Source organism: Herpailurus yagouaroundi, unplaced genomic scaffold, assembly GCF_014898765.1.
Source record: "Herpailurus yagouaroundi ecotype Mexico unplaced genomic scaffold, PumYag 222, whole genome shotgun sequence".
Classification (NCBI taxonomy): Eukaryota; Metazoa; Chordata; class Mammalia; order Carnivora; family Felidae; genus Herpailurus; species Herpailurus yagouaroundi.
Genome location: NW_024412453.1, coordinates 19772045 through 19797116, shown reverse-complemented (window position 1 = coordinate 19797116; position 25072 = coordinate 19772045). Strand labels below are relative to the sequence as shown.

The window sequence follows — 25072 nt, the reverse complement described above, 5'->3', positions numbered from 1 at the left end:
CCCCCCCCCCCCCCCCCCCCACAGCACAAGGCAGGCCCGCCCATCCCGCCCCTCCTACCCGACATGGACAGGGTTCTCGGACTGGACCTGAAGACCAAGGTCAGGCCTCAGTCGAGGGAGCCTTCCAGCCCTTCATCTGCCCCGAGCCTGGGAACCTGGGGCATGCTGTGGCCACAATGGCTCTTTAAAGAAGGGGCTGTGACAGTCACTTTCTCTTCACAGGCCCTGGACACAGCAGTCTCAACTGTGACCTTCCAGTGATGGTGTGAAATCTGCTCTGATCCCAGGCTGCTCTTGACTCGAGCTCAGGAGCCCAGAGGCACGGCTTTCTCCTCAGAGCCACAGAAGTACAGGGAGGTCAGGGAGAGAGGTCTCCTGTCCTCCTTCAAGGGAGAGCCGCTCAGCAGGGGGCAGGGGCTCTCCGTGCGAGGACCCAATCGCCCACACAAGGTGTGGGTGTGCGCGCGCACATATGGCCATGCGAAGGTGCTCCAGTCACTCACAGCCGTGCCTGTGTCGGGATCCTGGCCGCCACTCCCAAGCACCCTCCCAAAGGCTACCCCCACCCACCAGACACATGCCCTGGGCAGGGGGCTCCTACTTGGGGAACCAAAGCTGAGGGCGTTGGGTGTGCTGAGGCTGCGGCCGCTGACCCTGGTGGTGAAGGGGACATCGTCCTCTCGAGGGTGGGGCTCATCCTCACTGGGCGAGGCCATCAGGCACACGTATGTGTGCAGCTGGACAAGGAGCCTGTGCTGCAGCATCCACACGACCATCTGAATGAGCTGGGTCTGCACAAGAGACAGTGTGAGGCCCAGGGTGGTAGGCGGGGTGGGGGGAAGGCTGGTCCCCCACCACCGCCCTGCTCCCCTCTGGGGAGGACCCGGGAGCCACAACCTGAGACACAGTCCCCACAAGTCATCCCAGACTAAGGGCCACATGAGCTTCAGGGGCCCAACCCTAGAATACAAGGCTCCACATCTCAGAAAGGGAGCTCTTGGCTGCTGGCCGGCCTGCAAGCCCAACTCCCTGCTCCAGGGAAGGCGGCAGGGCCACAAGGGCACTGGGCTTACACCTGCACTGCTCCCACCACACACCTGGGCTTTCGTGCCCAGAGCCGAGGAACAGGACTGATTACATGGAGGCCCTTGCTCTGCCTTGTCTTCCCCAGGCCACTCAGCCCTGTCGCCCAAGCCCCCCACCGCACAGAGCCGGGCCCACTGTGGCCTGGACGCCGTTCACAAAAAGGCTGCTGCTCTGAGAGCAGGAAGTCCTCTCCTTGGGTCAACCTGGAAGCCTGCCCAAGGACAGGGAGCTGTAATGCTGTGTGCAGTCCTAGGGCGTGGAGTCCACCCCTCCCTCGGGGGCTGCCACCTGACCGGGGGCAGTGAGGAGGCCTGTGCAGGCATGGCTTGCGCATGCCTGAGCAGGAAGGTGCATGTTCTCAGACACACACATCTGCCTGATCAGATCTGCGGGGGTCCCCTCCTGGGAGGGGATGGCTGCCCAGGCATGAAAGCAGGGATGTACCATGGGCGTGTTACGACCTGGTCAAACCAAATAAAATTGAAAAGGACTGTAATATAAGTAAACTTAAAATTAACAAGTAAAACAAAGAGGCTTCTTAAGACCTCAAGAACACACTCCAGGCCCCGAAACAGGAGGTGTGACAAGAAGGCGGACTCAGGGGCACCCGGTGGCTCAGGCAGTCAAGCATCCAACTTTGAGTCAGGTCGTGATCTCACGGTCTGCGAGTTCGAGCCCCGTATGGGGCTCTATGCTGACAGCTCGGGGCCTGAAGCCTGCTTCACATTCTGTGTTTCCCTCTCTCTCTGCCCCTCCCCTGCTCACACTTTTGTCTCCCTCCCTCTCTCTCTAAAACATAAATAAACAACAATAAAAAGAAGCAACAGAAGAAGGAGGAAGAGGAGGGGAGGGGGAGGAAGAAGAGGGGGAGGAGGAGAAGCAGCAGAAGCAGCAGAAGCAGGAGGAGAAGCAGAAGGAGAAGAAAAAGGCCTCAGCCCGGGACTCTGCAGGACCAAACCCAGCTCCATCTGGGCCCTTGACAAGGGACAGGGTGGCCCCCCCAGGCATGGCTTGGAAAATCCACCCACCATCCAGACCATTAGGAAGCTTCTGCTGGGTACAGATGCAAAGCGTGTCTTTTATTCGGCTGGCATAGCCTGGCACAGTTCCCGGAAACCAAAGGCACCATGAAAGGCGGCCTTTAGAACTGTCACACTCAGCATCTAAATGAACTCAAGAACCTGGATCTCCATCTCATTCACAACTTGAGAAGGGAAAGAATTTGCTTTTAAGGACTGGTTTAACAGATCTGTCGCTTATTAAAACAAATACTTTGGAAGACAAAGCCTTGAGAACACCCAGCCCCATCTCCAACACCTGCCCCATCTTGGCCCTGTGCTGGGTCCCTGCCCAGAATTCCAAAGCTCCAGGCATTCAGCGGAGAGGAGGCAGGCAGAGCCTTGTTCTTGGGTCTAGGCTGCACCTGGACCACAAGCCCCATACCTCCCTGGATGAGCCCTTGCCACACCCAACAATCCCACCTGGCCCTCACTTTGCCCCAGGCCCAGTGGGGCCTCTTCCAGGCCTGTCCTCTCCAAATCCTCTTGGATGAGGAGATTCTGGGGACCAATGAGCCCAGAACTTAGAGCTATATACCCTGTGGCCACCTGAACTGTGGAGGGGGAGAGAGCAGGAGGGCAGGGCCCAAGTTCAGTGAAAACAAAGCTGATTACACACACACACACACACACACACACACACACCCACCCACCCACCCACCCAAACCCAGGAAAGGTCACCACTCTCCTGCCATCTGGGCCTCTTAACTCTGTTCTACCCCAAGAACCACTCACCATAGCCAGGGTGGGCTCTACTGGAGTGGGGGTGGGGGGACTTGGGACTGCCCAAGTGTCTGCAGGTGGCCTGGCTGGGGAGCCAGCTTTTGATCGCCTTGGCACATGTGCCACCTACTCCCCAAAGGAAGCCCCCTCCTCCCCAAAACCAAGGCTAAGGGTGCAGCACTGAGGGCTCTGGGATGAGAAACTGACACCAGAGGAGTGGTTCCTGGGCTCCCCAAGACTCCTGTGACTTACCTCCTGCACCGGGGGGGCGAGGGGGTTTCTGAATTCTGACAAGGAGACGGGCAAGGAGAACTTAGCAAGGACAGATGGCAGGTCGTGAGCTGGAAACTGACGGGAGAACTGCTCAGCCAGTGGAGAGTACCTGGGGATGGGTAAGGTGGGCGTGCCCGTGAGCTCAGCAGGCTTCTCCATCATTTCATGACATCTGTGCCCTCACCATGAGCCCAGGGTGGGCAGCAGAAAGGCTCAGCACAGCTGGTGGCCTAGGGTGGGTGCAATGAGGACAGAGCCCAGATGCTCCCCCTCGAGGGGCAGAAGGGACAATGAGCCCAGGCCACAGCCCCTCTGAGCCCCCAAGTCAAGACCAAGGCTCCCAACCCCCACCAGGCACCCCGGCCAGGCCCCACTGGCCAGCAGACACGGCGGAGCACAGACCCTGTGTGGAAGCTGTGAATGCCAGAAGAGCACACGCCCAGGGCAGGCCACATGGTCCTGGACCAGGCCAGAGTAAGAACCTGGACACAGCAGAGGCCAGTAACCAACTCCAAGTGAGGGCCTGGCTGAGCAGAGGAGCACGGCCCTGGGCTCTGGCAGCCAGAGGTACTCACAGACACACGCTGGCGTTGGGAGAAAGCATGTAGACGTTGTTCTCACACAGCGGGTAGATGATGATGGCCTTGCCCCAGTACACCAGGTGAGCCGCGAGCTGGAAAACCTGGAGGCAGAGGGAGCTGACGGCAACCCCCCACCCAGGGGCTTGGCACGGCAAGCACACAAGCCTGTGTATCACCGGTCACTGTGTGGTTTGGGACAGTCACTTCCCACGGGACCCGGTGTTGTCCAGGCTGGCAGTAAGGAAAAGTCCCACGAGCATGGGGACATGTGAGGTGCTCAGGACCATGGGGTCAGCTCAGCTGAACAAGGGCCTTGTCTGAACAAGCTGGCAGAGGCCAGCACCCTGCTCCCACCAGGAGCCCAGCATGGGGATGGGTTTCCACATGGTAATGGACGTGGGTCAAATGAACCTGTCCTACACCTCTTGCACTCATCCCTGTGTGTCCCAGTATCCCGGGACCACATTCCACTGCCCGGCTCTCCTGGACGCTCAGACAAGACGGGCCAGAGACAGACTAAGATGCCAGAAATTCCTTCCAACTTCAAGAGGGGAGCCCAGGTCTGAGGGTACGGCACTGGACACTTCTTTTTTTTTGTTTGTTTTGTTTTGTTTTAGTTTTTTTTAACGTCTATTTAGTTTTGAGACCTAGAGAGAGACACACACGGTAGGGGAGAGGCAGCGAGAAGGGGAGACACAGAATCCAAAGCAGGCTCCAGGCTTTGAGCTGACAGAGCCCGATGTGGGGCTTGAACTCACGAACTGTGAGATCGTGACCCGAGCCAAAGTCGGACGCCTAACCGACCGAGCCACTCAGGCGCCCTGGCACCGGGCATTTCTAATTCTGCATCACCCAGGTGAGCCTGCTGCCCCTCCGTGCCATCACTATGTGTCCCCAAGTGGGCAAGACACCCCGACCCACATGCAAGGCCAGGGACACTGCTGAGTCCACCTCCACCTCATCTCGGCAAACAGGACCTCCAGTGGCACCACCAGTGCCAACGTGGCAGCAACTTCAGTTCCTTCACTGCCGCTCTTCTCTCTCATCCCAAGTCCTACTGAAGCTCACTCCAAAGCAAGGAAACACCCACTTTCCTCCACCTGTCATCACCCTCACCCGTGGCGTCCACCCCCCACCACTCCCTGCAGCCCGAGCACCGTTCTGGGGACCGGAGGTCTGAACTCGGATCCCAGGCTGCAGTGTCTGTCAGCAGGACGACTCTCTCCAGAGTCTCCACCTCCTGTAGCGGCAGCCTTCCTTGGCCTGTGTGTGTGGCCACATCCCTCCAGTCTCTGCCTCCAGAGTCACATCCCCTGCCCACTTCTTACAAGGACAATCCAGGGTCACCGCCCATCTCAAGATCCTTTATCGCCTCTGCAAAGTCCCACGGGAGGTTGCATCCACAGGACCTGAGGGTTAGGTTGCGAAGGTCTGTGGAGCCATTACTAAGCCAATCATAAGGAATGGACGCTGTGATCAAAGATACTGTCCTAATTTATACATACAGAAAATCTGGAGGAATCTACTGTGTTTACCTCTGAAATACAGGATTGCAGGCACTCTCTGTGCCTATAATTTGTGAGACTTATCAATTTGTATATGAAAGAGCATATCGACTTTATCACGACAAAAAAAGCCCCAAATAGGGGAGGTAGGTGGGGTGAAACAGTGAAGGAGATTCAAACTACACTTATCTTGATACGGAACTGCTGACTCCGTATACAGCACGCCTGAAACTGTCGCTGTGTCTTATTTATAAAAACAAAGGGGGCCTGGGGGGGCTCAGTCAGTTAACCATCTGACTCGATTTCAGCTCAGGTCATGATCTCACGGTTCCTGAGATCGAACGCCACGTCTGGCTCTGCGCTGACAAGAGTGGAGCCTGCTCAGGATTCTCTGTCTCCCTCTCTCTCTGCCCCTCCCCCGCTCGCCCTCTCTCAAAATAAATACATTAAATAAAAATAGATTAGATTAAAACAAAGCCCGGGGCGCCCGGATGGCTCAGTCGGTTAAGCGATAGACTTTGGCTCAGGTCAAGATCTCACGGTTTGTGAGGTGACAGCTCGGAGCCTGGGGCATGCTTCCGATTCTGTCTCCTTCCCTCTCTGCCCCTCCCCCACTTGTGCTCTGTCTCTATCAAAAATAAATAAATCTAAAAAAAAAATTTTTTTTTAATAAAAAATACGAAATAAATTAAACAAGGCCCAAAATATTTACTTTGCCTGGGATGGAAAAGGAGTTATTTAAGATTTTATTTTTTCTTCAGTAATCTCTATACCCAACACGGGGCTCAAATTCATGACCCCAAGATCAAGATTCACACGCTCTTCTGACTGAGCCAGCCAGGCGCCTCAGGAACATGAGGTAAGCTGACATCTTCTCTCTAGTGGGGCCATCCACGCTTGAGGGTCCAACTAGGCTCAGCCAGACTCTGCTCCCCTGCTCTCCCAGGGGCCTCCACTGGGCCACCTGACCTGCCACAGGCAGCAGCAGTCCCAGAGGCCAGGGAGGCTGGCCACGCCAGCAGGAAACCCTGATTTGAAGTGAGCTCAGTGGGGAGGGTTACGGAAGGAAATAACAGCCTCCCCATGGCAAGGTGGGGGGGCGGGGTGCGTGAAGGGGTTATCATCAAAGCTTTGTCTTTGCCCAAAGAGACCGAGAAACTTGAAAGCTTTGACAGCTCAGTCTGTATTGATCAGAACACAAGCTCTGCAGTGTGTACAAAACAGCCAGAACATTTAAGGTTCTGTCTTGTGGCTGCTACGAAGGTGACTAGGATGTGGTCCTCACTGGGTCCCATCTAGTCCGTGAGCCCACATGACACACAAAGGCAGAATCGGATAAACTCTCTGGCCAGGTAAATGAAGGTCATGGGGAAGGACTTATTCTGGATGGCAGAATCTGAAACGGCTGCTTTGGGACACAGAGGCCCGAGAGTCAAGCTCCCGCACCTTGCCAAGGACCAGAGGCCAGAGACGTGCCTCCCAGAGGGCCCAGGTAGGCTCGTGTCACACCTGGGATCCTCTTCCTCGGCCCATCTGAAAAAGCAGCTGCTCTGTAGCCAGGTCCTGCTGCCCCCTGGTGGCCACATGGTGCCCACCGTTCTTGCCCTGGGGCTGTCACCTGGAAGGCACCCTGTCCCAGGGCCTCCAACTTCTCTTTATGCTTCTCTTCACTCCCTGGCCCCCACCCAGACTCCAACCAGATCGCAGCCAGGGCTGAGAAGCCCTCTACCCCATCAGAAACTGCAGCCCACAAGCACGTGGCTTGGCAAGAGGATGGCACCTCACACAGAACATAGGCCTGGGTGCACATACAAGGTCGAGGTCAAGGCCACGAAGCTAGGTCCTGGTTCCGCACACAGGCAGGCTCTCAACCCAACTTCCTGCCCTCACCTCCCACACTGGCAAAGTGGAGCTGTGGTACTGGCTGCTCACACGACGACACTCTGCGTGCCCCTGCAAGCCCCTAGCCCTGCCACTCCATCCTTCAGAGCCCAGTAACCCAGCACCTGGAGGGCCTCATGCCTCACAATCCTTGGACACAGGGGTTAGTACAACGTTAGTCCCAAAGCCAGTTCACAAAGCCCGCCCCGAAGCCAGGCCTGACTCGGATTCCAGAACTTGGAGCCGACCCAGGGACTACCCATCCCACCACGGCAGGCCACGTAGTGGACCTGGGTACATGGCACACAGGCAGCCTGCTTTCCTGACACCCTGACCTCCCACCTTCAACCAAGGGCGGCCTGCTTTGACGTGCCCACCCCTCCCTCCCCCATTCCCCCTTATTTGGGGTATCTCCCCAGGCCCCCCGGGGTTACCTGAAGCAAGGCCAGATCTGCATCCTGGGCCAGCTGCTGCAGGTTCTTCACGGCAGACGTGGTCTTGATCACGCGCACCAGGGCCGGGGAGCAGTCGAGCGGGAGCTCGCCCAGCAGGGACTTCTCATCACTGAGAAGCAGCAGGGCGTGGTAGGGGCTGCGGAGTAGAGTCACGGGTCACCAGAGCATGCGAGCCACAGGCCTCCCCGACCAGGCACACGCCTCGAGCACACAGACACTGAACCCCGGAGAAGAGGCCGCTGGAAGGATGAGAGAGGCCCAGGGGCCTTTAAGAAGCCACCAGGATTGCAGTCACCTTCAGAAGAAACTAATTAGAACAAAGCTGAAGAAGGCCCAAGGACCCGACTCCATCCCCACCTCTGGGATTGCCCTGCAAATGTTTGCTGACTGAAAAAATGCGTGACTCTTTTCTAAGGAAAGAGTCCCAAATGCGGGAAAAGCAAAATCCTCACCACAGACTATGAACAGAACCACATTAAAACGTACTCAGCAAGGAAACCCAGGAGGAAGGACGAGGACTTGAAGGCATGGACTAGGCGAGAGAGGGAGGGAGGGCGGGCCAGGGGGTGCCTTGGTTTCTCTCACCCCCAAATTTGCTGTCATGTGCCCACATTTCTTTTTTTAGTTATAAGAGTCTCTAGGGAAACGGGAGACTTGGTGGGACGTGTGTGTGAAAACTGAGCTTAGCTCTTTCCTTGCAGGAAATCAGTTAAGTAACTGAGTTCCCACAAGCTCTGATTCAAATGCAGGAGGTCCGGTGAACAAACACTGTAAATAAAGACAAAATCCCTCCCGTACCCTGGCTTCCCGCCAGGATGTCTGACCCCTACAGCCCTGCCCAGGCCTGAGGTGAAGACCCTTGGCGCAGGACCCCAGGCCGTGCCCGAGGAGGCCCAGGGGAATCCTGGGGTTGGTAATTTCTGGACCAAACCAGACCCCAAAATGTGTGTTTTTACTTCTATCAACAGTAGAGCCTTACCTGCCAGTTTCTGTAGCAGGAAGAGGAAAAGACAGTTCTTGGGAAGAAGTAATTGGTAAAACCTCAGGCAGAAGCTAAAGAGAAGAGCCCCCGAGGGGCGAGGGGCGAGGGGCGAGGGGCGAGGGGCGTGTGCAGGGGCAGGTGCTCACCGGATGGCTTTCAGGCTCCGCTCGATGGCCTCGGGGGGGATGAGGCTCGAAGCAGCGTAGTGGATCTTATGCGGCAGGCAGAAGCCCACCTCCAGCCAGCTGTTGATGTGGAGCCGCACCACGCCGGACGTGCAGAGGCTGCAGAGAGCAGGCGCGGCGACTGTCAGGTGCTACTGAGAATCCACACGGTAACTTGTGACCAGACACACAGATCACACAAAAACCCCTGAGGGTGCTTCCTCCACGCACACTGCCAGTCAGAGGAAACCGCAAGCGAAGCCCTCCGGGGCAAGCAATCATCTTTGCAGATCTCAGTATATTCAAGAGAAGAAAATGCATTAGGAACGCAGAACTGTATCCCTGGGTAGCCCCGGGAACCGGAGTCCAAACAGAGTGCCGGCGCTCTGTGAAGGCCTCCTGTGCAGAGGGGAGAGAGCCAGGCCCCCTGCACACCTGCCGAAGGCCCCACCACACATGAGCAGCCAGGCAGGGCAAGGCCTGTCTCCAAAAAGGAGAGGTAGGCAGGACAGGAAGGGCGGGGGGTGCCGAGTCCCCCCAAGCGTCTTGTTCGGGAGGAGCACACGGCGCCCACCTTGCTGTGGATGCCAGCACCGCCCAGGTGTACCGCGGCAATGGCCCGAGCTGGCCTCGGCCTCACCTCATCAGTGACGGCAATCTGGTTCTTTCAGGGCTGAACACCGCAACCGTGTCCCTGACTCCTCCTTTCTCTCTCTTGTTTTTTTTTTTTTAATTTTTTTTTCAACGTTTATTTATTTTTGGGACAGAGAGAGACACAGCATGAACGGGGGAGGGGCAGAGAGAGAGGGAGACACAGAATCGGAAACAGGCTCCAGGCTCCGAGCCATCAGCCCAGAGCCCGACGCGGGGCTCGAACTCACGGACCGCGAGATCGTGACCTGGCTGAAGTCGGACGCTTAACCGACTGCGCCACCCAGGCGCCCCACTCCTCCTTTCTCTTATATCCCGCCTCAACCATCCCACCTGCAGGGAGGTACAAAGTCCAGACCTTCCCTGCACCAGCCCCCATCTGCCCTCCGCACTCAGCACTCAGACCCCCACGGCTCCCATCCCATCTCGGCAGTCCCAGCCTGAAGCCCCACGTGACCTGCTTACTTTTCTCTGATGCCCTCTCCTACCCGAGGCCATCTGGTCCCCCGCCCTGCAACCGTCCCCACAACTCTGCTGTTCTCTGACTCAAGCGCTCCCTCCAGGTGACCCAGCTCCTTCCCTGTCTCAGGTTTCAACTCAAGCACTACCTTCTCTGGGAGGTGAGCTCTGAACCGGCCCTAGCCCCAGATTCGTGTGTCTTGAGCACCTGACCACAGGATGCAGTTTCCCCGACCAGAATTCAGTCACCAGGTGTGCTCCTGTGCTGCACTAACTGCTCCTCACACGGCTGGCAAAGTGTGGGGTACTTGGGGGGCACTGAGAACCATTTCGTGAATGGAGGAAGAAAAGGGGCCCAAGGAACATGCTACTGACTCTGGGTGGACTATCTCTCAGTGAGTCCCTGCCAGGAGAACACGCTCATGGGGGCCCCACGGCAGGCACGTGGCCCCATACGCCCTGCACCAGAGAACCACACACAGAAGACTTGTTTTCAGCAGGGGTTTCTGAAACTCTCCAGCGAGAAGCCAGGTGGAATGCGCCCACAGCCCAGTGCACAGCCCCGGGGCTAAGTGCCAACAGCACTCGGTGTCTGACACAGAGAGAAAGTGGCTGCTTGGGCAAAGCCCCCATGGCTGGTGCTCACCACGCCCCTGGCAGGTGGACAAGAGAGGGGAGATGTGCCCACTGCCAAGGCCTGTACTGTTCTGACCCAGCTCTTCCCATCACATTCCAACCCCACTCTGCCATTCCCAACTGGCCGGAGGGGCCAAGATGCCCACATCTGGCCCAGTGTGGGGAGGCCGTGGCTCAGGGGGAGCCCTGCCTGGTCTTACGCCTCCCTCGGGGGCACACAAACGCACAGTGCCGGCAGGAGGCGCTATGGCCCTCACTGCCCGCACCCACAGGCTGTCGTTACCATCTCTTCCCCGAAACTCAAGCAGCAGATGAACTACCATGAGCTTCCCCGTGGGTCCACCCAAAGAGCCAGGAGCATTGTGGCCATCAGGTTTCTCAAACAGGGAATGTGCAGCGAGAAAAAAGTGTGAAGAAGGCAGAGCACATCTGTGACCTCCACAACCCCTAGGATTCCTGCCAACACCACTGTCTGCTCACTGCCAACCACCCCAGAGATCCAGAACACCCTCTGCTTGCCCTGCCTGGAGGTGTCAGGAAGACCCACGCCACACTCCCAGGACACCTGCGCCATCGAGTGGTCCCCGGAGGGAGGGTCAGAGCACCCCTGGCAGCAGAGGGGGGGGCCACAGACTGTGGCTGAGTGTGGAAGGTGAAGGCTGGGTCACTGCTGATGCCACACTCCCTCAGGGTGAACCCTGTGAGTGTCAGGATCTAGGGAAGAGACCCAGGGTCCTTCCCCAAGGTCCCAGAGGAGGATACCACTCTTGGGTTCTTCGAGAACAGAGTGTTAGTAAGTAAATATGAGCAGATGGAGACTCCCAGAGCCTCACCAAGTCTTGGGCAAGGGTCTTTGCAGGTGGACAGCTCCCATCAACCTCTGAAAAACAGCCTCTTACAGAATCCAAGTTCACACAATGAGAGAGTGCTCCAGTGGATGAGAGTCTCAGCATCCGTGAACAAAAGGGAAGAGAAGAGTGAGGAAAAGCAGGGCTTGCAGGGAGAATGAACTGACAAAGCTACGTGTGCAGACCCCTCCTCCGTTTCACTATGTACCTGGACAAAAAGGCTGGTGGACTGAAAATAGAGTCTTTTTATTTCTGAGCTGTCCTCTTTAGGATGTGGCTCTAAGTAGCAGTTGGAACACCACAGAATCAGAATTCAACACTGAGATTCCTACCATTTCAAAGGCAGCTGTTTTTGCTCCCCCAGGAGCTTGGCAAGGCCATGTACATGCACACACTGGCGTGGGGTCCTCTTCTCCGGGTGGGAGAGACGCTCCCGTGTTGGTTCCCTGGTTTTCATGTGGATTTTGCTCCACTTTTCCAGGCATCTGTTCACCCACTGGCAACTTCCATCCATGGAGTACTTCGCACTGGGACGCAGTGTGAAGAATCCCTGGAACGAGTCGGGAGGAGGAGCACACCCACCCACCCGGAGCCCCCAGGGAAGCCCCGCAAGTGCCCCTGCAGCAAGACAAGAGGCAGGAGCGGCACTGAAGTCTGCCAAGAGGAGGGAAGAGAAGGTCGGGCTCTGTTTTCAAAGTACCCTTTGTTTTTTTCCTAAAGCCTCCAGGGTAGAGGGAGCCCACCCTCTGAAAATCTCTGAGGCTACAGTTAGTTCATTTATTTATTTCTTGACTTTGAAAGAGTTGACGCACATTGCTGTATCAGGTTCAGGTGCTTGACGGTTCTCTTTATCACTCAGTGTTCACCAGCACAAGAGCAGTCACCACCGTCTGTCACCAAATAACACGATTCCATTATTAACGAGTATATTTCCTATGCTGTATAAAGTACAATTTCAAGACAAGTGTTTAGCATAGCAGGGGTCTGGGTTCCTGCTATGCTCGTACTTGTTTCCAGGGCAGTCACGTGTGGTCCGGAAACACCGCGCAAAAAGCCCCCCCCCCCCCCCCCCAAGCAAGGCTTATCCAGCCCGTCCCACAGCTCTGGGCCAGATAGGGTCGCCTAGCCCCATCTGCCACGCGAGATAGATGCTCTTACCAGAGCCCCGAGTCCTAAAGCGATGACTGTGCATATCCTTTAAGGCACGCTCTTATCTTTCCTATCCCAGGTGGAAATGTACTGTGTACAAGCTTCCTCCATTACCCTCACACCTCACTGCCCGAGGACGAACTTCAGCCAAAACGCCCTTGTTTGGCCTCGCAGGCAACCTTCACCCTGCCAGCCCAGCATCTGCTGGCCACTCTGGTCCCAGACACGGCCAGGCTTCCTAGTCCATGGAGCGGATGCTGCTCGCAATCCAAGAGATGCAAGCAGGCACAAGTGGCCCGCCGTGACCCTTCAAACAGAAGTTTCTACGTATGTGCTTTTTACGGGCAAAGGGAGTAAAACTCCCGGGGCATTAGCAGAGGTGTCTGGGGGCCAATCTCTGCTCTGGAGGGGCAGCAGTGGGAGGCAGCAAAGAACAAACGCAGAGTCCCCAGTGCCACCTGCCTGGCCAGGGCCCGGACAGCTCCTCCAAGCTCTGAGGACTCTTGGCCCCACCACAGGCCCCATTAACTCTGAAAACGGTGCAACAAACACTTCATCAAAGCACGGAATCCACAATCACACGACTCCTGTTTGTTCATTCCTTTGACCACCAGTGGACAAGCCGTGCTTCCCCACGCGCCAACCACAAGGTCTGTGTTACAGAAAGTGAAGGGGTATCCCTGACCTCATGTCATGGGACACACCACCTAACAGTCACACAAAAGAGTGGGACACTGTCACTGAGATCACCAAGCTCCATGGAGAGACACAGGTGCTAGAACAGTCAGGGTAGGCTCCTGAGGGATTCATGCTGCCAGCCTATACTCATGGACACTTGGGTCCCAGGGCACAAGGCCACCAGGCTAGTCGGCCACACCACAACCCTGGATTTTAATTAAAACAGAACCACTCCTTTGAGAAGTTTCACCCCAACCTCTAGCCTCCACATCTCACATCTTCCGGCCTCTCACTTCTGCTTGGAGAAAACCCTCCCTGGGGTTTTCTGGAAACCTGTTGGGAAGTTGACAATAGGAGAAGGTGGCTCTGTGATCTGTTCTACCAGATCAGTCATGTAAACTCAAGTCTCCCTTCTTAGCTCCAAAGTAAGCCTACCCTACAGCAACAGGCCAGGCCATACCTCAAGGCAAAGGGAAGGCCGCAGGCCAGGGGGGCTGCTGGGTAGTCACAGAGCCACTGCTGTTGCCAGGCTGGGACAGGGTGCAGGGGGAGTGCACCACTGTCCCTGGGACTCCCTCCAGACAGGCACTGTTGCCAGCTTACCTGAGGTGGGCCCCAGGACCCACAACCTGAGCAGGGTGGGGTCTGAGAACAGAAAGGGTACATGGGGGTTCACCCTGAGAAAACAAGATCCTGAACACTAACACACCAGGGTGCCTGGGCTAGAGGAAGGAGGGCAACTGCTCAACAGTGGGACCCTGGGAGCCTTTTCTTCCCCAGAACAGATTCCTTTAAAGGGAATCCGGTCCAGAAGGACCTTTAAAGGGTCCTTCTCCTTTAAAGTAATGTCCACCAGGGGGCGCTGTGCCACCTCAAGCTCTGAGTTGCTACAGGCGGGCCAACCACCCAGGACTTCATTCCCTCCAACTTGCGGTTTAAACATCAGAAATTGCAGTCCGTTCTTTCTTTAGACATAGTAAGTGTGGTTCTGGTTTGACGTTTACTTTATCTCCAGGTTAGGCTGAATTTTGCTTGTGGTCTAATGCTAGCTGAGGTGTACAGAGTCCCCCTCAGAAGCAGGCAACACTTCTCACAGAAGGGGTTTCTGGCACCAGCCAACCCAAGGCCAGAGAGCAGCACTTCTCCTACTGCAGAGACAGCTTCAACGTGATCACGAGCGGTGTCATGAGAGAAAGGGACGGGGTGGCTACGACACCAGAGACCCCGGTTCCTAACGCCCAGAGGCCCACACCCAGCGGTCAGCAAAATCAGGACAAAGGAACTGACTGTGTCACAGAGGACAGCTCTGCCTCCTTTATGAGGGCACCCTTCCTCCCAAGAGAGAGATGAGCTGGGATCTGGGCAGAGCTGAGAGAGAAAAGGGAGATGTGTGAACTTGTGAAGATGCAGACAGCTGTGCCAGGACACCATTCTCCACCCACTACGCCGGTACGGTCCAAAAGTTCACCAAGACTCTGTGCCGGCAAAGCCAGAGAGGAGGCATCTCCTGTGTTGCCAGTGGGGGGAGGGTACAGCCTGAGGCACAAGCCCCAACGGGGAAATACACCAAAATTACAAGTGCATTTTACCTCTTCAGCCCGGCCATTCCACTCTCGGGAGTTTACCTCGTAGATACATAGGCACACGTACACAGTGACATGTGCACGGAGCCGACCAGCAGGTCTTATAGCACCAGAGGCTGGTACCAACTAAATGCCCAAGGGAAGGGCTGGCTGGCTATGCAGAAAAAAAAAAAAAAAAAAAAAGAGTCCCTGAGTGCCTCAGTCAGTCGGCAGAGCGTCTGACTATCGATTTCAGCTCAGGTCACGATCCCAGAGTCGTGGGATCGAGCCCCACACCGGGCTCCACGCTGAACATGGAGCCTGCTTGGGATTCTCTCTCCCTCTCCCTCCGCCCCTCCCCGACTCATGCGTACGCTCGCTTGCGCTCGCTCTCTCCCCGTCCGAAATAAAAAAATTAAATTAAAAAAAAGAAAAACGGAAGAGTCCTTATTTGCCAATAGAGAGAGAGTCTAAGCTACGCGGTTCGACCACGAGGGCAAAAGGCAGGCCGCACGTACAGCGTAAAAGGAGAAAGGCAGTCTGCGCCCACCTGTGTGTGCCTCAGGCCCACCTGTGAGGGACGGCACAGGACACACGGCTGTCTGCTTAAGCGCATCCTGCCGCCAGAACGGGAACGGGTGGTGGCAGGAAAGAAACTCAACACTCCGATTCTCAGACTTGATGGGTAGGCGGCCTTTCAAAGGCTTTAGTTCGAACGGCAGAAAGAATGAAAGTTTCCAAAATGCTCTTAACAAGTATCACTGGGTGTGGGGCTACAGACGGGCTTTGTTTTCTCTTGATTTTTCTCTATCTCCTAAGTCTCTACAATGAACACGTATTACTGGTAAGATCGGGAAAATCATTAACATCAAAAAAAAAGGAGAGGATGCTGGACAAGCCACCTTTTCTGCGCTCCAATAACATGCGGTATCGCCGGCCACACTCTTAGATCCAGCACACCTCCAGTGGGTGGCATGGAGCCCACCAGGATGGAACGAAGCGCCAAGAAGGCCAGGAGAGGGCACTGGGCTGCATGCAAGGACACGGCCCAGAGAAGCCCGCAGCCCCATGCCGTCTGTGCAGCGGCATGCCTGGCACTAAGCGGTCCCCTCGGGTGTGAGTGATGGCTCCTCGTGAACCAACAGTCCTGGAGTAGAGGGGGAAGGCAAAGCTTTCGGGGGAACTGTCACTTGGGACACCTGCCCAACCCCCACTCTCCACCTCCCACCTGCACTGCAGACCCAGGGTCAAGGAGTGGTGGACCCTCGTTAAAAAGAGGTTCTTTGCTCGTCCACAAAGAGAGTGCTGGCAACGCCAATATAATTGGAACTGTTAACTTCTGCTGTGTCTGCAAATGTCTGCTGCTCTCCTACACTCAGGCCCCAAGCCCCACGTCCCTCAGAGCCAGGAGGAGCACCCTCTGACCTTCAGTTTCCTCGTGGGTGAGGAGGTGACGGTGACACCGTCTTAGAGGACAGACCCAGAACGTGGCACTGTGTCATGCTGACCCTGCATCTAATGATGCAAAACACTTTCAGGCCCTCCCATGGGACTTCAGGTTCAGTTCTGGGAGGGACTGTCCCAGTAGAAGGGCTCTCTCACCCCCATCTCAGTGGCACCACAGGACAACGGCTCAGGCAACAAGGCCCACAGGGAGATGCACCAAGCATGCCACCCACCTGTCTTACCTGTCATAAGCTTCCTTAAGGTCCCTGGCCAGCTTGCACTTGGGCAGAATGTGATGAAACGGGGACTGAGGACCACCATTTGCTGCAAAAATCGTAACACGGAGAATTTAGAGACTCCAAAGCAAGAAAACTTGCCAAGGTTGGAATGGAAAATACCTTTAAAAACAAATTTAACTGAAAATAAATTGTAAGTCAATTTAAACCAAATATCACACCGTTCCCTACTGCTTTTTATAAAATCTGTGCATCCAGTTGAATGAAGATGAGACTCAGGCTGCTTTGTTTGCAGTCTTTATATGGAACTTTTGTGTTTAAACGTCACCACTGGTGCCCCCTGAGCCTGCAGCACTGGAACAGTCCAGGTCACTGGCAGCCCCCAAAGCGTCCCCTGAGACCACCAGAGCCACCTTCCACTTGGTGAGTGGGTGCTGCCACACCTCATCCTACTCACTCACACTAATGCAATTTTTTAAAGTTTACTTATTTTGGAGGGGCCAGAGAAGGAGAGAGAGAATCCCAACTTGGTTTCAGGCTCCGTGCAGAGCCCGACACGGGGCTCGATCTCACAAATCGTGAGACCATGACCTGAGCTGAAATCAAGAGTCAGACATTTAAATTTTTTTTTTTTTTCCCAACGTTTATTTATTTTGGGGGACAGAGAGAGACAGAGCATGAACGGGCGAGGGGCAGAGAGAGAGGGAGACACAGAATCGGAAAAAGGCTCCAGGCTCTGAGCCATCAGCCCAGAGCCCGACGCGGGGCTCGAACTCACGGAGCGCGAGATTGTGACCTGGCTGAAGTCGGACGCTTAACCGACTGCGCCACCCAGGCGCCCCAAGAGTCAGACATTTAACCAACTGAGCAACCCACGCACCCCTACTGCAACTTATTTTTATGATCAAAAGTCTTTCATTAATCCTTTCTCATAAATGCCTTAAAAATATGTAGTTAAATTGAATTTTTACAAAATTTCCTGTGATATAGAGACGTCTAGGTGGCTGAATTGGTTAAGTGTCCGACTTTGGCTCAGGTCATGATCTCACAGTTTGTGAGTTCGAGCCCCGCGTTGGGCTCTGTGCTGACCGAGCCTGGAGGCTGCTTCGGATTCTGTGTCTCCCTCTCTCTCTGCCCCTCCCCACTCATGCTTTGTCTCTCAAAAATTAATAAACGTTAAAATTTCCTGTGATAAAGTCACAGACCCTAAAGAGAATGTTCTTTTAAAAACAGAACTTCTAGGAGCGTGTGGGAGGCCCAGTCAGTTAAGCATCCAACTGCTGATTCTGGATCACCTCATGATCTCATGGTTTGAGAGTTTGAGCCCTGAGGTGAGCTCCACACTGTTAGTGCAGAGCCTGCTTGGGATTCTCCCTCCTCCTCTCTTGCCCCTTCCCCACTCATGGTTGCTCGCTCGCGCTCTCTCTCTCTCTCTCAAAATAAATAAGTAAACTAAAAAAAAAAAACCCTTCTGGATTGTTATTAACACATAACTGCCAAAACATAATTATACAATTTGATAGCTATCAAATAAAAAAAGCAAATTTTCACTGAAAATGCACGTGAGTTGGACACTTCACGTATGGTGATCGTTACTTTTACTTATTGCTAAAATTAGACTGGGTTCCCCTTCAAATCTATTTCTACTTTCTCTCTTTATACAGGCGCTGACCTGAGATGGACGTGGCATGAGGAACAGGCAGGCCTTTCTCTGTGCTTTGAGGTATTTACAAAACACCAAGATCCACAAAAAGATCTACTGGCAAAAAAAATTTTTTTTCAAATTTTTTGAAGATTTTTCTTTTGAACCCCAATGTGGGGCTCAAAGTCACAACCCCGAGATCAAGGTTCACGTGCTCTACCAACTGAGCCAGCCAGAAGCCCCTGGCAATTATTATTTTTAATTGGTCAGCTGATAACTCAATCAGGTCCTTCATCAATTTAGCTGAAAGCAAAGAACTGGAAACCACCCTCTTTGCCAGCTCGATGATCCCGCTGGCCCCTCTGCGTGTCCTCCCACCACAGGCGAACATGGCCAGCGAGAGCAGGGCTGGGTGGGCAAGGCCCAGTCTGCACGAAGAGCCATCCTGCAGCAGCTGGGGCAAGGGAGGGAGGCACTGGAGGCCGGGAAATCCATTTAAGTGCATCAGGTCAGGAGAGCTGCTTTCCAACTGTGATCCTGGGGGCACCCTCCTGTGCACCCCAGGAAGATCACGTGAACGTCACATAACCTCCTGGTGCCTCGGTTTCCACATCCGCAAACCCGGATCAGGGTCCCTGCCTCAGAAGGCTGCCTGCTCTGTTGTGTGGGGGAGAGACTCTTGTCACACTCACCATCAGCTACCGCGGACACCTCATCCTGCAGCGCCAGGATCAGCTTGGCCTCTCTTGTGAGATACTGGCAGCGGCGCTCCTCGTGCTGCAGCACGGTGGCGATGCGTCGGGAAAGGTTGTGCAGGCAGTTTATCACTGATGGGTCCGCGTTGGCCTGCAAGAGAGGGCACACGTGACTCAAACGTAGCACGCATACTCGTAGCACACGTGCACAGCCGACTCAAACCATTAAGAACTCTGTCCAGGTTCACTGCTGTCCCCGGTTTCCCGTGTCCCCTCTAGGGTCTGTCCCCAGAAACACCAGTGCTCTGAGCACCCTATCCTGGGAATCGATGCCCGGATGGTAACGCAGAGACGGTTCTGTGGGGTCCCCCGGCTGGTGGGGCGGGGGAACGCAAGCATTTCCTATAAGCAGAGAAAGGCTCCCGTGCTACAGGGCCCCACACCAGGGCCATCCAGGATGGCACGGTACGGACCAGGCATCCGCTCCAGGCCGGACAGAGGTAGCCCACTGGGGCAGCGGAAGGCACAGATCCACTACCCACCTGCTGCGGGATTCTCTCGAGTGGGAGTCTCTCGGGTGAGACCTGAGACAATGCCCGACAGCGGTACCTCCCTCTCCAGTTAGTCCGATAGAGCCTACCCAGAGCACAAGCCCTAGCAGCGTGTGGTCACCAGTGTGCTGCTGACTGTTGGTAGACAGGACCAGGCTACGTGATCACACAGGTGACAGGGGGTGTACTAGACAGAAGCACTACACCGACCGTTCACTAAACACGCTGTCTGCAGGAAAAGAGGCTCTTTCCAGCAGAAATAAGCATGGCTCACAGAAGTCGTCGGCAGGATCCAGGCCACCCATTCCCCACAAGCTCCCCTGGCACCCCTGTGCTAACTCTGGAACCTATCAGACACGGCAGCCAGGCCAGGCAGGCACACCCACCCGGGCCAGGGGTGGAGCAGGCAGCTGTAGGGTCTCTGAAGATGCTCCACAGAGCAGATAACTGGCCAACCATGACTCAGTGTTTCAGGAGGCCGAGAGGGCGGCTGAGTCATCTTAGGGGTGGAGGTGGGAGAAGGGACGCGTGGTACTGCTGATTAAAACCTCTGGAACTGCCTCCCCTCCTGTTTATCTGGCAGGCAGGGCCCTGCCCTCAGGGTGTTCACAGCCTGCCTTCTGGACCAAAACCCAACCCAGACTCGTCACCTGGACTTGGAGAGATTTTCGAAACTCCTGGCAGACTTCATGCTCGCAAAGAGAACTCACACCTGGCAGCACACCTGTGCTGGAGAGAGGACTGGACACTGCTTTCAATGCTGGGCAGGAGCCCTGCCCCTTCGTGTCAAGGACAGCCCCTCAACAACGTTCCTCCACCAGATGATGGAACTGGAGGGCCTGGGTTATAAAGTGTGTACACATGCTTTAAAACAACATATACTTTTAGAAAAATCCATGTCAAAATCCTCTTAGCGGCACAAGAGAAGAAGGGGAATGATCCTGCGCACACGGCCGTTCCCTTGAACAGTAATCAACTCACACCCGAGAGCCTGACCCTACGCTCAAGACCCCACTGGCTGGGACAGGACCGTGTTTTAAGTCAGATGTCCAAGCCCACCTGTGCCGTATTCCCAGGCGTGCAAGGGGGTGTGTTCACCCAGGCGAGGCCGGACGACGTACGCTGACAGCGTGTGCTGGGGGGTCCTGTTTGGCTTCACAGGCCGGGTACCACTCCAGGTACCTGCACAGCCCAAGGCTATGTGGCCACAATGGGAAAGCTAGCACCTCGGAACTGCCCGGTCTCGAGTGGGAGCTCTGAGAAATGCCACATATGCCCCACAGGTGATGTGAAACAGCAGGAAATTTAGGGTATCGCCTGTGAGACTTTCTTGCTCCCCAAAACATATACCCAAACGTAATGAGGCCTTCGGAGCAAATGTCCAATTTGCAAGCAATACATGAAATGAAGAGGAAGCAGGATGAGATGAATCCCAACACGGAACATTCAGTGGGACAATGTGAGAGGAGAGTCCTAGGCTGGCAGAGACCTACAGGTTCTCATCCTGGTCCAGGCCAACAACTGGAAAAATATGGCAACTGAAGAAAGTTTCGATAGACTAGGCACCAGGTGACAACAAACGATGGCCAATTTTGTCAGGAGTGAGAGGGTATCATGTTATAAAATAAATGTCCGTACTTTACGGAGATGTTGTCCGAAGTACATAGAAGTGAACAGACACGAAGTCTAGGACTTGAAACACATGAGCAACAGGTGGGGTAGAGAAGCCAGGGTGGCCGTGTGACGGCTGTGGGACAGCAGAGACGGGTGTAAGAGGGTTATCAAACTACTGTCGCTGATCTGGGGTTTGTTTAGAACTTTTCAAAGTAAAAAACAAAAGTATACATTTTTATAAGACTACTAAAAAGGAGGGGAAAAACCTGTCTACCCTAAAATACCAAACCTTTACATTACTGAAATTTCCTCCCATTCTTCGACATCATGGCCGAGGCTACATGAAGCCCTGCACCACCTCGTTTCCTGCTGCTTCTACCGGGCAGCAGTCCTCTGTACTCCTCCAGGCTCTGGCCTCCCCTAGACTCTAACAGCCCAGCATTGCCAGGAAAATAATCGCCACTTTGTCGAACCCTTCCCCAACTACTGGACATCAGAATGAACCTCCGGCCTCATTTTTATTACAAAAGTCTTCACACAACTTTAAAACCGGCTTGTTTTCTTGACTGCTATATCCAAGGGTGTCACACATTCTGCTATCACGGGCTGTTCCCCAGAGAAGAGGGCCCGCCTGCCCATGTGCAGGGCGGGGCCGTGGCTGCTTCTCACCACCCATCTCACAGAGGCTGCCGGTACTGACATGTGCAGAGCATTCGCCAGGATTTTTGGTCTTTGGTTTCTTACTTGAATTCTCTCTCTGGATGTCTGCATTATGTCATTTCGCAAGGCAGACCCTTGTACTACTTACACCGTGAAAATGCCAAAACTATAAAAATGAAAGTCTCCTCTTAGCACCTCACACCTCAGGGACAGCCACTGTTAAGCAATCATTTTGTCTTAACATGCAGGTTTTTTTTTTCTTTTTTTAGTGTTTTATTTTGAAGAGAGAGAGAGAGACAGAAAGAGAGAGACACAGAGAGAGAGAGAGAGAGAGAGAGACAGTGCAAGTGGCGGAGGGGCAGAGAGAGAGGGAGACACAGAATCTGAAGCAGGCTCCAGGCTCTGAGCTGTCAGCACAGAGCCCCATGCAGGGCTCAAACTCACAAGTGGTGAAATCATGACCTGAGCCAAAGTCGGATGCTTTACCAACTGAGCCACCCAGGCGCCCCAGAAGGCCTGTTTTAAAAATTAAGCTCCGGGACGCCTGGGTGGCTCAGCCGGTTAAGTGTCGACTTCGGCTCAGGTCATGATCTCGTGGTTTGTGGGTTCGAGCCCCGCATCGGGTTCTGTGCAGACAGCTCAGAGCCCGGAGCCTAGTTCAGATTCCGTGTCTCCCCTCTCTCTGCCCCTCCCATGCTCATGCTCTGTCTCTGTTTCTCAATAATAAATAAATGTTAACAAAAAAAAATTTTTTTAATTAAGCTCCATTATAAAGGAGCTTTTCTCTGACATTATTTTGGTTTTGAGGCATTCATGCAGTGAATGTGGTACGGGCCACACACACAAAAACTCTCAACATAAAAAAGCACCTTGAGACTTAGAATGATACCCAATTTTACAGGTGCCCTCTCTGCTCAGCCTCATTTCTGCCACTCTGAAGGTTTTCTGTTTTCTTTGTCACTGAGATCCAGTCACTTTGGTCTGGGACACTTCTGTAAAAAGCCATCATGCAGATTACACGGGCCCAGACAGAAAGAACTACTGAATATTTTGGTGAAAACTGATAGTGAGATATTTCAGAGAACTTCCATTATCTAATAGTTACTAAATATAAATAAATTTTCTAGGTAGTTCAAAGTCCTTCATAATATTAGCCAGTTTCTACCCAGGAATGCTTTTTATGCTTATTTGGATCCCTTATATTTTGACAGCTTTATTGAAAAGAAATTTCCTCTGACACAACTTCAGACAGCACTGGCAACTGCCTTAAGAAACTATCAGTTTCAGGGCGCCTGGGGGGCTCAGTCAGTTGAGCATCTGACTTTGGCTCAGGTTACGATCTCACGGTTCACGGGTTCGAGCTCCCACGTCAGGAGCTGTACCCTGGCAGGGGAGGAAACCCAAACACCACAGCCCAGGGACTCAGTTGGGAAGAACTTCTAGGTTCTCCTGTTCAGGTGAAGCTGACCGCTTGGGTGAGCTGACTGGCCATCCCTCCCTCCATCACAGTGAAGCCAAAGAACAGCAGGTTAAGGACGCCCCAGCAGGGCGAGGAGAGGCACTAGTGCGCAAGACCAGCGGTCTCAGGCCTTCCCCTTCCTTCCTCCCCATCCACTCTGCAAAGGGGAAGCAACTACATGGGACAAAGGAAGACGGAAAGGTAGAAAGAAGGGAGCAAGGCAAGAGAGGGAGGAAGCAGACAGAAGCCGTACAGGACGGTTACCTGGGGGCAAGCTCACCTGTATGAGAGGCGAGCTGGGGGCAGCGCACAAGGACTAAAGGAAAGGTCCTGCGTCTTGTGAGGAGATGTCCTCACCACAGGGTCCACCAGCCCCCGCACAAGTGCCAGACGAGGACTCACAAATGGTGAAGGAACTCATCACCAGCCGACCGCCACTGCAGGAGGTACAGTCTTTCGGGCAGAAGGAAATGACAGCAAATGGAAATGTGGATCTGGAAGCGAATGAGCAGCGCGAACAGGGACTGTATGGGTGAACACGCGGTTCTCTTTCTTATTACGTATGTCTCTCAACAGTTAACGCCAGTATCCTGCGGGGTTTACAATACAGGCAAAGTAAAACGCAGGACAAGGCAGCGCAGAGAGCAGAGAGGAGAAACGCGCGAAAACTGTTGTAAGGTTCTTATGTTACATGTGAAGTTATAGATGGACCTCCGAAAAGGTGATCTTGGTAAATTGAAGATGTTTACTAAAACACTAATTAAAGGGGTGGCTCAGTCGGTTAAGCATCCGACTCTGGCTCAGGTCATGATCTCGCAGTCTGTGAGTTCGAGCCCCGCGTCAGGCTCTGTGCTGACAGCTCGAGCCCCGCGTCAGGCTCTGTGCTGACAGCTCAGAGCCTGGAGCCTGCTTCAGATTCTGTGTCTCCCTCTCTCTCTGCCCCTACCCTGCTCGTGCTTTCTCTCTCAAAAATAAATAAACATTAAAAAAAATTTTTTTTAAAGAAACTATCAGCTTACATATATATATATATATATATATACACACAAATATAGACATATATATACATATACATATATACACACACACACACACACACACACATATATATATACACACACACACATAAACATACATACACATAAAGGAAAATAACAATGTTGGTGAGGAGGTCGGTAAGTTGGAATGCTCACACATTGCTGGTGGGATGTAAAACAGGACCACCCCGGTGGAAAACAGTCTGGTGCTTCCTCCAAAGGCTATCATATGACCCTGGAATCCCACTCCCAGGTGTGCACGGTATACCGAGGAGAAATGAAAACGTGTCCACGCAAACATTTGGACACAAATGTCTATAACAGCACTGTTCACAATATTGTATTGTTGAACATATATTATTCTTTTATTTACTTATTTGAGAGACACAGAGAGAGAGAGAGAGAAAGAAAGAGAAAAAGAGAGAGAACGAGCGGGGAAGGTGCAGAGAGAGAGAGGGACAGAGGATATGAAGTGGGCTCTGTGCTGACAACAGAAAGTCCAATGCGGGGCTCGAATTCACAGACCATGAGATCATGACCTGAGCTGAAGTCAGATGCTTATCAACCGAGCCACCCAGGCACCCTGAACATATATTGTTCTTAATGGCTAAAAAGCAGAGACAACATAAACATTCATCAACAGATGAATGGATAAACTGTGGTTCATCCATATAACACCATACGATTTGGCCATAAAAAGGAAGAAAGTCCTGATACATGGTACCACATGGGTGAACCTCAAAATCATTATGCTAAGTGAAAAGAAGCCAGATACCAAAGGTCACGTATTATAGGACCCAATTTATATGAAAATGCAAATAGGTAAATCCACAGGCAGAAAGTAAACTGGTGGTTTCTAGGGGCTGAGAGAGGAGAGAAAATGAGATATAAGTGTTCTCCTTTTAGGGCAATGAAAACGTGCTGGAACTGACAGTGGTTACAAAACGTGGTTACTAGATGTCACCAAACCACACTTTAAAATGGTCAATATGGTAAATTTTTGTTATGTGTATTTTATCCAGAAAAAAAAAAGGGGGGGGG

General features: G+C 53.7%; 1 protein-coding gene across 5 annotated transcripts in view; it reads right to left on the bottom strand.

Annotated features, from left to right (window-relative positions):
• Positions 1-25072, bottom strand: part of NPRL3 (NPR3 like, GATOR1 complex subunit) — a 46777-nt gene that overhangs the window by 2110 nt on the left and 19595 nt on the right. For all 5 annotated transcript variants that reach the window (XR_005785783.1, XM_040459604.1, XM_040459605.1 and 2 more), the window contains 7 exons: positions 18708-18861; positions 16380-16461; positions 8691-8828; positions 7542-7698; positions 3716-3822; positions 3120-3249; positions 602-791 (listed from right to left, as the gene is read on the bottom strand). Coding sequence is in view for 4 of the 5 variants with exons in the window: in XM_040459604.1 (XP_040315538.1) it covers positions 602-791; positions 3120-3249; positions 3716-3822; positions 7542-7698; positions 8691-8828; positions 16380-16461; positions 18708-18861 (958 nt within the window). In the remaining variant the exon portion in view is untranslated. The remainder of the gene's footprint in view (positions 1-601; positions 792-3119; positions 3250-3715; positions 3823-7541; positions 7699-8690; positions 8829-16379; positions 16462-18707; positions 18862-25072) is intronic.